The 15,780-nt window shown below is 33.2% G+C and overlaps 1 protein-coding gene across 1 annotated transcript in view; it reads right to left on the bottom strand.

Moving 5' to 3' along the window:
* LOC129227526 (macrophage mannose receptor 1-like) overlaps positions 1-15,780 on the bottom strand; it is a 147,018-nt gene that overhangs the window by 53,191 nt on the left and 78,047 nt on the right. Inside the window, exon 7 of the mRNA XM_054862101.1 lies at positions 7,104-7,318. Within this exon, the coding sequence (XP_054718076.1) occupies positions 7,104-7,318 (215 nt within the window). The remainder of the gene's footprint in view (positions 1-7,103; positions 7,319-15,780) is intronic.

The following is a 15,780-nucleotide window of genomic DNA, read 5'->3' as shown; positions in this document are numbered from 1 at the left end:
TGGGAGCGAACCCCAAACCCTTTGCTCTAATTTTGCTAAAGATGGCCTTAGTTTGCGTCTCTACGACATCAGCTTAAAAATTTTTTTCCTTAAAGAGCCTTTCTGACACAATTTCTACCAAAGACAGTTCAAATTTTATTGTTTCTATCATTATTAATAGTAAGTAACTTGATTTTTAGAAAACATTGCGGGAACAACACTGGAAACTCCTTTCTGATCCCCAAACGTTAACAAAATTCTACAAAAACGGCGTTTTTAAAACTACAGTTCCAAAACATGTACACAGGAGAACAGTCACCCAAACACACAAAAACCCTAAAATAGTCTTCAACTTCCTAAAAAAATTTTGCCCCTGCACTTATCAGCCCCACTCGCCGCCTCTGCTCTGAAATGACACAGTATTACCAGTAAAACTATTAAGTTGCTGGATCGAGTTCAGCCTTGTAAAAATAGAGCCTTTCACTGCGTGTTAAACGTTACTAAAACATATTATCAAATTATCATGCCGTGGCGCGAGTTTCATTGTTGATGACTTCGTTTCTGGATCATTGCCTCTTATATATATATATATATATATATATATATATATATATATATGGAGATGAGTCACTTGATGAAAGAGAAAAAATTGGAGCCAGATTGAATTTGCAATGGGCGTTATACAGGGTGTAATAGTATAGCGTTTACAGACTATCAGGGCAGATAGAATACAGCTAGACTATGGGAAATCACATAGCAATGCATGTTCGGAAACGCTATCCTGACGCGATAATGACGACACAAAGCACATGAACAAAAAACGAATAAGACAACTGAAGACAACTCCTCCACTTCTCCTCCAAATAGGGCCGCTTCCATGGACACTTTCGACTCCGGAAAAAACCTGCTTTTCACCCCATTCCGGTTATTTGCGGTGGAAAATGTGGATTTTTTCTCCTCCTGCTAGCTTCTGGAGTGAAAGCGGTGTTTTTACCCAGAATGCATTACGCGAAACAAGTTCGTCTACTAGCCGCTAAGGATGCTGGGTAAAAACCGCTTCATATGGTATATTGGGAGAACCTGTTTTTACATGGAAACGAGGAATTTTTCAATCGGTTTTTTGCGGAGCTAGAGCGGGGATTAGCGGGTCGAAGAGTAAGTTGTGAACGCGGCTAATGGTAACCATGGAGCTATGAGTAATAAGGAGACGACATGTGCGAGATACGCTGAAGCCGTTTCGGAAGCTTAGTTAACTGTTCTTTTGACTGGCAGCCATCTTGTGGTGTTCAAAACATTGAAAGACTGCATTTCATAACATGGTGTGTTTCTGATGTTCAGGAGTTGAACATGACAAGTTGTTCAGCTTATAACTGCACAAGTCGACCTACAAAGAAAGAAAGTGGAGCGAAGTGGTGTGTTTTATTTAGCGGGGAAAATTTCTTTGCTCCTTTTAAAATTTACAATATCTGTAATAATAACAAATCAATAGCTATATACTAGAAATAATTAATGAGTGCTACTGGTAAAATGTTTTTTAATTGAGCAAAATAAACAACAAAATTTTTAACATAATAAAAGTGTATATATTATAAGTAGCTATGAAAATTATAAAAATGCAACTTACAATTTATAATGCTTTATATTTTGCAATTATAATGCTAATCAAGTCTTTTTTTTTTTCGTACCTTTTTTGTACAATCTTTTTTCAAGAAGTCCATTTACGGTATATACTCGCGTATAGGTCGACCCCCTACTTCTAGAAGAAAAATCGTGAAAAAATCGAAAACCCGCGTATAAGTCGAGTCTCTATTTTTTGGAAAAACGGTAGCGTTTTGCCGCTAATTTTGAGTTTAAACGTTATAAAATGGAGGAAAATGAAATGCAATGAACATTTTTGTGTTAAAAAACGTCCGATTTTTATTCTTTTGCACCAAAAGGGTTCACTTTTTGCAATTGCGATTTTTATAAATGGTTCGATTTCGCTGTTACGATTTTTTTACTTGATGCTTTTATTTTGATTTTATATCGACAAAATTTTATGCTGTAGCCATATTATATATTATTTTTTAAAAAAATGAGCAATAATTCGCGACTATTGGGAAAATTCGCGAAAACAGCGATCCCCGCACTTTTTGCGTAGTTACGGTAATTATTTATTCTTTATTCCCAGTCAGACCATGTAAAATCATAGCAGAATGTTTAAGTATTCACTTCTTTAGCATCTGCTTAAAAGGGATGGACCAAAATCGGGAAAATGATCACGTTTTTGAGTGTTTTTTTCAAAGAAAAAAATCGGTAAAATTTTTCGGAAATTCTGACCCGCGTATAAGTCGACCTCCAACTTTAAACATCATTTTTTGTAATAAATTTCTCGACTTATTCGCGAGTATATACGGTAGTGGATTACTTGCTCAAGGTCTTTTGGGAGCTCTTTTATTACCATTTTTTTAACCTTCTCGTCTGTAATGTTTATATTCTTTTGCGTTATTTAATTTATAATTAACCGACATTGCTCTGAATCCTTTTATTTATACTTCTGTGGTACAATGCTTTTACGCAAGTCCTTTTTATGTCGAAGTGGAATATTATAAGGGTTTTATTTCCTGTACGTTTTCAAAAAGTAATGTTGTCCTTGATTCAAACATTGTAAAATATTGTACTCCCTTTATTTTTTGGAATAAATATTCAAAAACACATTTTGTTGCTCTGGAATGTGCTTTTCAAAACTGAAAAATATATTTTATATTGATACAAGTAATATCCAGAGTAAAAATTCCTGTTTTTTTTTTTTTTTTTTTTGGAAAATAATAAAAAAAATTCGGATTTATTTGATTTAAATCCGATTTTTTTGATTCTATAGAAAAAAAATTTGAACATTTGTAAAATATAATTAAATTTAATATTGATATTTTTCTAAATTTACCACTATTATATTTTGAGTATTTCAGTAAAAAGCTTTCATGACATAATGAAAAATCTGTTTAATACAAAGCATATGATTATTTTCAAATTTAATTTAAATGACATATTAGTGCACTTTAAATTGGTAAAAAAAGAGGAAAATAAACAAATTGGCCTTATAGCATATGCCTTTTTCTAATCTTCACTAGCTTTGTTATTTTTTTTTTTTTTGTATAAAAATTATATTTTACAGTAGGAAAGAGCTGGCAATTTTATTTGCCCACTTTCTGGTAAAGTATTTCGAAAACTGGTCCCGAGACCATCTACAATTATAGTTAACAAAAAATGTATAAACTTCAATCTCTTCGATTGATGATTTCTCAAAAATAAATTTATGAGCATACTCTAAATTTTTTAACAACAATTTATGCTTGGAGCAGTATTAATAAGTTTATCTTTTCCAATGTGTACAAAAATGCACACAGTATAGCAACAAAGTATGGAATTTTTCTGCACACCCATTTTATATCTATGTGCAACAAAATCCCTCATTGTTTTCATAAAAAAAGTTCCTTAATCCAGTGACTACTTATTGAAAAAAATATTGTGCAGACACAAAAAAAAAAAAAGAAAAAAAAATGTGGTAAAAGAGAGATAATTTAAATAAAAATGGTCAAGTGAGGAAAAACACCTAGGACAAAATCAATATAATGAAAGAGGGTTAGACTAAAAAAATTCAGAACTAATAAAATTAAAAAAATTCAGGGAGATTTCCAGGGTTTAAGTTAAAAAATGATTTAAATCATTGACACCCAGGTAATATTTTTGTTATGTAATCCTAAAGTATTCAGTAAATAAATATTTGTAATATTCATTTTGATTTGCATCTTCCCTTTTCAAAAAATAAATTGGGAATAAGTAATTCAAATCAAGTGGAAAAGGCTCTATTCATTTTCTTATTCCCATCTTTCAATTATGTTTAAAGCTCTTTTTGAGAACATTTACTTAATGCAAATTATTTCGTTGGTTTTAGTTAATTTTACTTTACATAATACTTGATGAATAAAGTATTCAAATATCCAGTGGTTTAAATTTATTTCAAACACGATACGTAAAGGATTTGTTCGAAAAAAAGTCACCGTTCTTTATATAAGAGCCTTGAAATTATTACTAGACGGTTGGAAATAAATTTTATAATCTGCTTTTAGCATTATTTTTGATAAAACCTCCTTCGCTCTGAAAAAAAACCACACACACACACCCTATACCAAAACAGAATATATGCACAGTAACAGCATTTTAATTCTTGAATTAATTGAAGAGCTCTTATTCTTAGAGCAACGATTTTCCACCATTTCTTTTCATTAAACTGACGGGAAAAAACCCTGGATTATTGCTCTTCAGAAAACCATAAATTATCTATTATTGTTCAAAAGCAAAGGCATTGAGTCAACCAGCGCATCGAGTCGAAAGCGTACGATGAAAGCCACAAGATGGCCGCGAATCTTCGCGGTTGCTTCACTTCCACTGCGGAGTTTCAGTGGTGATGTCTTCTCCTTACTACTCATAGCTCAATGATGGTAACAAGACCTTCTCGGTTTTGGTGGGAGATGTGGAGTGACTTTCCAACGCCATCCAACTAAGAAATCCGGAACTACAGTTGACTTGATTGAAATTTTGACAAAATACAGTAATACCATCAAAATCAACATTTTGTGTACATAATTAAGGTTGATTGCAATTTAAAGAAAAAAAATTAATTTGAATTTTGACCTTTTGAATTCAAGTTATGTTTTTCGCAATCACGTGTGTGTGTGTGTGTGTAGGCGTTTGTGTTTATGTGTGTGTGGGGGTATGTGTGTTTGTGTGTATGGGGGTATGTGTGTGTAGGCAGGTATGTTTGTGTCTGTGCAGGTATGAGTGTGTGGGTAGTTGTGTGGGGGGGAATGTGTATGTGTGTGTTGGCATATGTGTTTGTGTCTGTGTGCAGGTATGAGTGAGTGAGTAGTTGTGTGTAGGTATGTGAGTAGTTGTGTGTGTATGTGTAGGTGTTTGTGTGTCTATGTGTAGGTGTTTGTGTGTGTATGTGTTTGAGTGTGTATGTGCGTAGGTGTATGTGTGTAGGTGCGTATATGTATGCGTATGTGTACGTGCATGTATGTATGTGTGTGTGTATGTGCGTGTATGTATGCGTGTAAGTGTAGGATATTGACGCAATCTGGAGACGGTTTTCGCTAGAGGAGCAGCATCGTGAGGCGGCCGGTCGACAGTGGTGCTGCAGAGGATGCTGGCGGTAAAATAAAATGATAGGACCTCAAAACAGTCAAATGAAAGCAATAAGCAATCGTGATTGCTCAAAAAATATATAAATGATTTTTTTAAGTACAATTTTGAAGAGAAAATGATGTTACTTTCAAAAATACATATGATAAATAGAATTAATTACAAAATGATTAAAAGTTGTTTAACATTTTAGAAACAACATATTTTTCAAAAACAGTCTTAATTAAAGATAAGAATGATTAAAAATATATTGATGCAGTAACAAAGTCGTGATCAGTATAGAATGTCACAATTGGTAATATGGTCATAGTCAGTAAATTTTTCGCTTTAGTAAATTGCTGTTAAATGTAACACATTTTTTTTTTTTTTTTTTTGAGCAATCATGATTGCTTATTGTTCTTATTTGACTGTTTTGATGTCCTTTGATTTTATTTTCCCACCGCCACCCTCTGCAGCATCACCATCGACCGGGTCCTCACGATGCTGCTCCTACAGCGAAAACCGTCTCCAGGTTGCATCCATGTCCTACTCACACACGCACGCACACACACACAAACACATACACACACGTACACCTACACACATACACAAACACATACACACAACTACCCACACATTCATGCCTGCACACAGACACGAACACATATGCCTACACACACATACACCATACCCTCCCCCCCCCCACACACACATTCATATACACAACTACCCATACACTTATGCCAGCACACAGACACAAACACACATGCCTACACACACATACACATACCCCCTACACACAAACACACATACCCCCCACACACAAACACACATACCCCCCCCCCCCCACACACAAACATACACGCCTACATACACACACTCGTGATTGCGAAAAACATAATTTGAATTCAAGGTGTCAAAATTCAAATTATTATTATTATTATTATTTTTATTTATTTATTTATTTATTTTGAATTTCATTAAAATAAGAGTTTAAGAGGAAAGCAAAAATAACAGTACCTGTTCACAAAAAATTTAGAATTCTCAGGCCCTAAATATTTATTTTTCTCTATTTCAATGAGGGGAAAAATAAAGATGCTTGTAAATAAAATTGAGAAGGTTTTGAACATTTTTAAATGCATTTTTATCAATAAAACAGTAGGTTTTCCACTGTACACCTAGACGATGGGACATCACATAGCAATGCATGGTCGGAAACGCTTTCCTGACGCTATAATGACAACACAAAGCGCAAGAAACAGGACACGAATAAGACAACTGAAGACAACTCCTCCGCTTCTCCCCCGAATGGTAACAAGACCAGTTTACGTTATTAGGACACGAATAAGAGCAGAAAACATGTTTATTATTTGAAAAATGAAAAAACGCTGGTAAATTTTTGTCTGGTGTACACGATAGATGTTGTTACGTAAACCGAAGCACAGATGACGGTGCATGCGCACACTCGGTTTTTGCTGCAGCGATCGCTTTGACGTTCGATCTTCAATGCGCCGGAGATGTAAGGTATGCATCACGGCCCGGGATCGTAATTTCGAACACTTACTTTGATGATGATCGTTGCGTCCTAAATGTTCTTTTTTTAGTTTTTTGTTGTACTAAGGATAATAAACATGTTTTCTCCTCTTATTCGTGTCTTGTCTTTTTAGTGATTTGTGTCGTCACTATCGCGTCAGGAATGCGTTTCCGACCATGCATTGATGTGTGATTTCTTATCGTCTAGGTGTAATCTAGCTGCCTTAAAAGTCTGTGAACGCGGTACTGTTACACCTTGTATAAGGCTATGAACAATAGATTGCCCGTGTTTGGTGCACTTTACCATACCATTAGTTGAATCTCACCAAACTGCAATCATCAGATGTGTTTCACTGCTATATGATTAGTCATAAATGCAATCATCAGCGTGTGCTTTATACTACTTTATATCATTAAGCAAATCTTACCCAATAGCAATAATCAGACTGTGCTAAAACCTTCCAGTTGTGACCACGAGGACAAAGAAGCATTTTGGCTGTTGTCGTTGGTGGAAGAGTTGCCGTCTGCAGTGGGGAAAGAGCAGAGCAGAGGACATAATTTTCTTCCGAGCAATCAGTCTGATGAAGATGAACCTCGAGAGTATCCGAGAAATTGAACTGCACAGTTACACAGTCACCGCTTCCTGAGATTTGGGGAAAAAAAAAGAAGAAGCAAATAGAAATGTGATTATTGCACAAATTAATTATCGTAACCAACAAGCACAACGCAGAAATCAGCTACGATGAGGTTCTATAAAATTAACTTATGATACAGTAGGAGAATGTGGGACAAAGTGAAATAGTTAAGGTCGTTTTTTAAAAATGAGCAAATTGGAAATTTGTTTTGAAAATTGCAGTTCATAAAGAAAAACGATGTATTTTATGATGAAACTTACATTGAACATTTTTTTTTCTTGTTAGTAAATTTACACCTTCAAAAAAAGAAAAAAATGAAATCTTCTCCCTTTTTTCCATGGAGAATTGTAAAAAATAAAATATTTTCGGAATGAAGCATTATCTATTCGGTTGCTAAACATATTTTTGATGAATGAGTAAATACAAGAATAAATGAAACGATTTTGAAATAATAAAAGAATAAATAAATAAACTCATCAATTAGTACATAAGAAAAAAGAAATCGGTGAATAAAATAGTGAAATTTAAGAATAAACGGAGCGATTGAACTGATAAATCAGTGGATTGTTAAATGGAAGAATGTAAATGAATTAATTAATAAATGAATACGAAAGTGATTTTATAAATAATTGAATAAATAAACGAAAGGAGCTATTTTGCTTTTCCTCTTTCTCTTTGATCCGCTTGACTAATTGTACAGTCATAGAAAAAAAAAACGAAACACTCAATCGTATTCAAAGACTATTAACACTAGAGACACGTGTAAGGTGTCATTGTTTCAGGAATAAAAAGTTCTACATAATTATGGTAAAAAATTGCTGTTAAGGGGTCGTCTTCATATTAAAACGAGCATCAACTTCAAATTTTTCAATGAGAACCCCCTTTTTTCATCACATATTTGTGATCAGCATCCTTTTTTAACTTTGTATACAAAGTTTTGTTTAATTCGATCCAGCCGTTACTTCAGAATCGAGTTTTGAAAAATTCCTCTCGTAATGTTAAAACGTATTTTGATATTTTTACTCATAACACAAAAACTTGATTAGGCACGGCAAAGATTTTTTTTATATCAAAATATGAATTGACCCAATAAAAAAAAAACATAATTTACAACACCTAAAATGTAATTTTAGTTTTTTTATGAATTATTTTAATATTTTTTGAAAAAAATATGATCTGAAACCATATTAAATTTTAACAAAAAAAAACAATCTAGAAGAGGGTTTTTATAGGAATCCAAAATTTGAGCTCAAAATATTCAGTAGTTTTTGTGCTATGCTTAAAAATTCATTTTTTCCTACTTTAGGGGACCGTATAATTTTTTAAAACAGAAATTATAAAAGTTGGTTTCTTCGTAAAAAAAGAAAAAAATTGTTCAACAAAATAAGCAAACCAATTATAACGTGGTTTTTCTACATTAGAATTACGTCAATGAATTTTTTAAATGCATAAATTTATTCGCTGTCTCTGCAGAGGAACAACATAATATTGCAACCGTCAGTTTTTTGTAGATATCGTTCAGACGTCGATGTGTAAATAATGCGAAACACTCCTTCATTGTCTAATAAAAGAATATTTTATAGAACTTTTTAAATTAAAAGCTACACTTAAAATACTTCTGTTTTTTTTTTCTTTCTTTCTGCGTTTAGCCATTGCCTTTTGTAAAACAATAACTCAAAAAAAAAAAAAAAAAAAAATTTGAATTTTGACATCTTGAATTCAAATTATGTTTTTCGCAATCACAAGTGTGTGTATGTAGGCGTGTGTGTGTAGTTATGTATGTATGCGCATGTGTGTAGGACATGGATGCAACCAGCATCGTGAGGACCCGGTCGACGGTGATGCTGCAGAGGGTGGCGGTGGGAAAATCAAATCAAAGGACATCAAAACAGTCAAATGAAAGCAATAAGCAATCATGATTGCTCAAAAAAAAAAAAAAATATATATATATATATATATATATATATATATATATCTATATATATATATATATCTATATCTATCTATCTATCTATCTATATATATATATATATATATATATATATATATATATATATATATATATATATATATATATATATATATATATATATATATATATATATATATATATATATATATAAATCTCGTGTCACGATGTTTGTTCGGGGTAAACTCCGAAACTACTGAATCGATTTGAATCAAATTTCATATGTATCTGTAATTTGGTCCAACTCAAAAGATAGGATGGTTTTTATAATTTTTTATTGTAAATAAAATGTTTATTATGTATTAATAGTGTGTGTTGATTGTTTGGTTCTGTAAATTCTTAATAGATGGCGCTGTAGGTTAATTCATCCTCAAAAGTTGTATTCTTAAGTTGATTAAAATTTACAAATAATGCTATGTTACGGATATTCATGGTTATCAACAATATCGCCGGAGAAAGGGGGAGTATTAAGGGCACACTTTTCAATGTAAATGTCAAATTCTACAAATCAAGTTGAAATTCATAAGCAGCGGGAAGTTCCACACTCACCACTGCTTTTAAAAACTTATGAGTCTCATATAAATGTCGAGTTTTGCAGTTCCGTGAGGTCAACTAAATACTTTGTCAAATACGTTATTAATGGAACGGTCAACAAATATATTTTTCCGAAGATATTTTCAACGAAAAGCACTTGAATCACTAAAAACAACCCTGATTTTTTTTTTTTTTTTACACTGTCTAAAACCTAATGTGTTTGGCCCGATTCTCAAAAATAAAATTATTTACCAATGTTCCACGCTATTTTACATGCACTGTAAAAAATCCAAAATGTCACTGATTATTTCCGTGGAACATGTTGGGATTTCAAAGGTCATCAACAATTTTATTGGGAAATTAAGTATCTTCGTCTAAAAGTTTCCTGAATTGCTACAAACGTCATGAATGCAGACTTCTCACTGTTGCGAAAAATATTTTAGCTCCCAGTTTAAAGATTAACTGAACGCATTTATTAAGTGTCTCGGACTCAAGTCAATTTCGTTCCGTTTGCATTGTCTTAAAGCTCCCAGAGAGAGTGAAAGAGCCTTTGGATTCCGCAGTTTTGCAAGAATCGCATGCGAGTTAGACCTGCGGTACTTAAATGCAAGTCTGACTAACGTTTCGCCATGCTTGCGGCATTATTGGTGGAGCTTAATTGGAAAAGTTGAGAAATGTCAAGCATTTGTATTAAACTTACTTAAGGTTTTCTCAGAAGGTCCAGTGACACGACGGGCTTTTAGCCAGGGAGATAACTGAATTCTTCAAAAAGATTCCAGGATAGTTTCAGGAAGGGTAATGAATTTTAGTGAAGAACTGACTTCACTACTGTCGTCGTGGTCCGTCCAGATTGAAGTAACTCCCAATGGGAGAAAGTGAGTCTCTGGATTCCGTAACTTTCCAAGAGTAACAAGCAAGTGGAATACTTTGCGCATGCTTGCAAGTTTATCTTAGCAGTGGCCATGTTAGCGAAAATGCTTTTGGTACTTTCTTGGTGAGTCGAAAAATATGACAAGCTATTACTTTTAATCTTACTTCGCTTCTCTCTAAAGGTTTCAGAGAAATGGTTGTCTCGAATCGGAGAGGTTTCGGAATTCTTCAAAAAGACTTCAGGATAAATTTAGGAAGGTTTCTCACTTTTAGTGGGATACGTTGCTTTCAGAAATTGGGCGTATTCGCTGCCCATTATTTTTCAAGACGTTTCTTAATTGTTCTTACAATGTTGAATTAAAAAAAAAAAAAAAAAAAATCATTCATGCCACGCAAACAAAGAACACAACATTCATCAATCTCAGGCATAATTAAAAATTAAAGCCTAGACATTGGGATAAAAACTCCATCCAAAGCAAAACTGTGCAGCCAAAACAAAGTGAATGTTGCATTTGTTTTCGTTAAACATTCCCTAACAGACGGAAATAATTGCGAACCGTTAATTGTCGATTGTTTAACACATATATAGTGCCTAGAAAGAATAGTGTGCCGATCGGCGCTTTTTCCCCTTCGATTCTTGAAGACAAAATGTATGAAAACCGCTAGAGGGCAGTGCAGTCGAGGTGTACGTTCAATTTCGCGGTGTTTACATTAGTAGACGCGGGATTTTGTTACAATTTAGTTCCGCGTTTCTCTTTTTTACCTTTATTTCGTGAATATTTCATGAAACAGCGTTTAAGGCTTTTAATGGAGGCATCAAAGTTTAATATTAGAAGAAGTAAAGCTTTATCTTGTTTCGTACCAGGGTGCAAAAGTGGATACAAAACATGCAAAGAAAAAGTTTCGCTTTTTAAAGCTCCAGCAGATGAAGAAAAACTAATTCCCAGGTTAGATAAAGTTTTTGATAAATATTGCTCAATTTGTGCTCTGCATTTCGAAAAACATTTTATTGAAACGCATAATGAGCATATTATAAATGGTGAGGAAGTTTTGATTCCCTGGGGAAAACTTTTTTTAAAAGACGAGGCAATTACGACAATTTTCCCAAATCTGCCAACATACTTCACTAAAAAAATACCAAAGCAAAGGTCCATCAGGAATTATGCAGTTAAGAAAAATGTTCCCTGTTTGAAAAAAATAAAACTTGATCTTTCCGCAGATGAAACTGAAATAACCACGTATAAATCTATTATAGATGAAATTGTTCATATTAATTTGCCTAACGAATATTGGGTTTGTATGAAATTTAAAAAATCTCCAAATATTGTAGTTTTTGTATATAATGAAAATTATGTGGAAAATAATATTGACGATAAAAAGATCATTATTGAAGTAGAAGAAAATTTATAAATCAATGCTACTATTTTGGTCAAAGGTGTAAAAGTAGATTATCCTGTTCTTCGACTCAGACTGAGAAGCCCTGATAATTTTAATTAGCTTCAAGAATTTAGAAGCAGTTTTATTTTGTAACTAGCGGTACCCGCACGACTTTGTCCGAAGGAGAAAATTAAAAGGTCATTTGATTAACCTGTATATTTACACATAATGGATGATGAATTTCTCGCCAATTGGCTATGTTCATTCGCACTTCCCATGTTACGATTCCACGTCAGGATAATTTCGTAATTTACTCGTCCATCTTATGATAATTCTGCTTCGGAAACTGTTTTTAAAATTTAAAAATAAAAAAGAACAAAATCGAATTTTCGAAAATTCGCTTCGAGGTGCACACCCCCATGCTACAAACTAACTTTGTACTAAATTTCATGAAAATCGGCCGAACGGTATAGGCGCTGTGCGCGTCACAGGGATCCAGACAGAATTCCGGACAGAAATCCAGACAGAGAGACTCGGCTTTATTATTAGTAGAGAAATAAGAGACGCGCTGTTATTGAATACTTAGGGGCCATTCATTAATTACGTAAGGATGATTTTGGCAATTTTTTACCCTCCCTCCCCCCATTCTTATGTAAGATTCCATTTCGTTTTTCAAAATGATAAAATAACAAATCTTGAATCGTTACATCACTGGAATCGTTATTAAATTCACATTATTAAATTAAACCTTTTGCGTAAAGAAATGGTTACTGAAAAAAATCTAAACTGAATGTTTTTTCGACTTTTTTTTTTTTTTTGATGTAATATTAATTACAAATAAAACATGCCGTACGCAATGCGACTCCTTTATTATATTTTGCACTATAAATTCTTTGTAAAACAAATAAAAAAAACATCTTATCCTAACACGTTTCTTACCTTCCAGACGCAAATGGAACATAATCTCTGCCAAATCACTTGACCGCGCAATGTCTAATGTGAAATACCGACTTGGAAAATATTATGTAAGAATGAGTTTGACTCTCCCCCCAAGTAAGGTTACGTAGAGGCTTTTCCAACCCCCCTCCCCCTTGGGACCCTTACGTATTTAATGAATGGGCCCTTATAGTCTACTATTTTCATTGAAGTAAGGTAGTTTTATAATAAGGTAATAAGGTAATTTTATATGCTTCAAAAAATAAACGAACACCCATGTAACAATCAGCACTAATTACAGAATTTGTCTTTTGCGCAGAAATAAGTTCAATTCGAAAAACGGGGTTTTTAAACTGCGAAATCAGCATGCAATCGCTGATTTAAAACGAGTCTGATTGAGGAGCATAACGTACTACTCGAGTGCAGCGCCACCTGGCTTTTCCTCAGATCTGACCTCACTTTTTCCCCGCCGATCGGCACACTACTCTTTCTAGGCACTATAACACATATCACGATGCGTTAAACAATCTGCAGCGCCATCTATTGAAAAACTTTTGAACTAAACTTTGGAGCTCTGGTGGGACGAAGTTTACGGCCCATCACATGAATTTTCTGCAAAAATTATTTTTTTTTTTTATCATTAACCATTTTCCTGTTAAAAATTCTTGAAAACAGACAGTCTTTTTCAGGACACCCTGTATCTATTGCCTACTCTTGATTGGGAGAACGTTATCATACCTATTCGTGTTAGCAAAAGACAAATAATAGAAACAATAGATTGAAGTCAATGTTATCCACCTCATTTATAAAATTTCATTTTTATATGTTTTAAATTTAGTTAATGTATTTTGAAAAAAAATTATTTATTACAAACTATAGGGAAATCTGAGATGAATAAAATGTAGTGTACATTCTAAAAGTTTATGTTGGTTTACGCTTATTTTCTACATTCCGCTATTTTACATTCAGTTTCGATATTTACTGTCACTTTGAAGTTATTTTGCTTTTATTTTTGATTGAAGTCATACTTGCAAAATTTACTAAGCGTAGGTATAGTGCTTTTACCATTGAAAATTTAGTTAGTACTTACTAAAGTTAATAAGTACTTAATTCAGCCTAACACACCATTGTCAATCTCATATGTTTTAAAATTGGCTATAATATTTTAAGCTTTACTAAAAATATTAATTAAATTCTATCAAAATATTGAGCAAAATAATATTTTAATCTAACTATTTCTCGCCACAACAACGCGTGGCTGGGTCAGCTAGTATATATATATATATATATATATATATATATATATATATATATATATATATATATATATATATATATATATATATATATATATATATATATATATATATATATATATATATATATATATATATTTGAATTTATATATATATATATATATATATATATATTTGAATTTTTGGCATCTTGAATTTAAATAATGTTTTTCGCAATCACGAGCGTGTGTGTGTGTGTTTGTGTAGGCGCATGTGTGTGGGTGCGTGTGTGTGTATGTATGCATGTGCGTGCGTATTGTCTTGCTAGTCATGTTGCAATAGACAGTGTAGAATTAATGACTTTTCCCGGAGATAATTTATTAAAAGGAAAAATTATTGCCTTGTCTAAATCGGTAAAAAGTATTCGAAAAATAGCCGACAGTGTGAAGTTTCGCCTTTAACAGTATCCAGATGGGTCAATAGGTAATATTTGCTCTTAGATAAGTTTACTGGTTTTTAGGAAGTAATTTTTTTTTTTGGATAGTGCTTGAATAATTTTCCATGCGTTAGGATGTAGTAGAGGAGTATTCTGCACAAAAGTAGTAGTTGTGGCTAATTGCGAACTTTTTTTTTTGACTTCGTCAAAGATTTAACAAAACATTAATTTGCGTGTTAGATTGAGTTTTTGTCTATTCTTAATTATAATTTAAATACTATTTTTCTATTTACTTTCTCTGTCCGTGCATTTCACATTAAAATCATTCTTGCAAGACAAAGATAAAATTTCAAATTATTTTCTTCCCTTTCGAACAACATGGAAAAATATCGTCAAAGAAAGAAAGTGAAAAAAATTATTGTGATCAACTAATGCTTGCCTATTTTATTAAATGCATGTTTTTCAGAATCCATTATCTGAATGTTCGGTTCCAACTTTATGACACTGGAACTAATTCTACTTCCTGTTCTTATTCTTTGAAGATACACCGGGCCACATGGACCGAATTCGCGGGCTGAATGTGACCCGCGTCTTCTCAGCGATGTAATTCGGTTTGGTTATCCCATTCGATGGCTGCTGTGGGGTGTAATAATAAGCACAGCAATCCTGAACCATACATACTCAACTGAGCGACGAAGCAGGTGTCACGTCATTGAAGCTGAGAGTGCCTAAAAACTGGTGGATGAAGAAAATTTTTCTCACCAGTGAGATGCCGTAAACATACAGCAGATAAATTTACTTTATCTACCAGTTAGTTCGCACTCTCAGCTTCAATAAGCTGACTTCTGCATCCTGCATGATTAGTTTCGTTTCCAATCTGCAAAATTAACAGCGAGGTCGAAATTGTAGCTTCTGGATAGCTCAACCCGCCTGTCGGATATGCTACGCATTATATTGCTATACGTGCGCCAGCTTAATGCCTGGTCCTATAGCAAATGTTAGTTTGCAGGTATATAGTGCGCGAAACAAAATCAAATAATGCTAAGTTTTGTTTGTAATGTTACAAAATCGGAGAAATGAAAGAAGTCAGATTTCGGTTCACTTTGGTTTAAG

This window comes from Uloborus diversus, chromosome 8 (assembly GCF_026930045.1).
Source record: "Uloborus diversus isolate 005 chromosome 8, Udiv.v.3.1, whole genome shotgun sequence".
Lineage (NCBI taxonomy): Eukaryota > Metazoa > Arthropoda > Arachnida > Araneae > Uloboridae > Uloborus > Uloborus diversus.
Note: the sequence above shows the minus strand (reverse complement) of the source record. Positions and strands in the feature narration are given on the sequence as shown.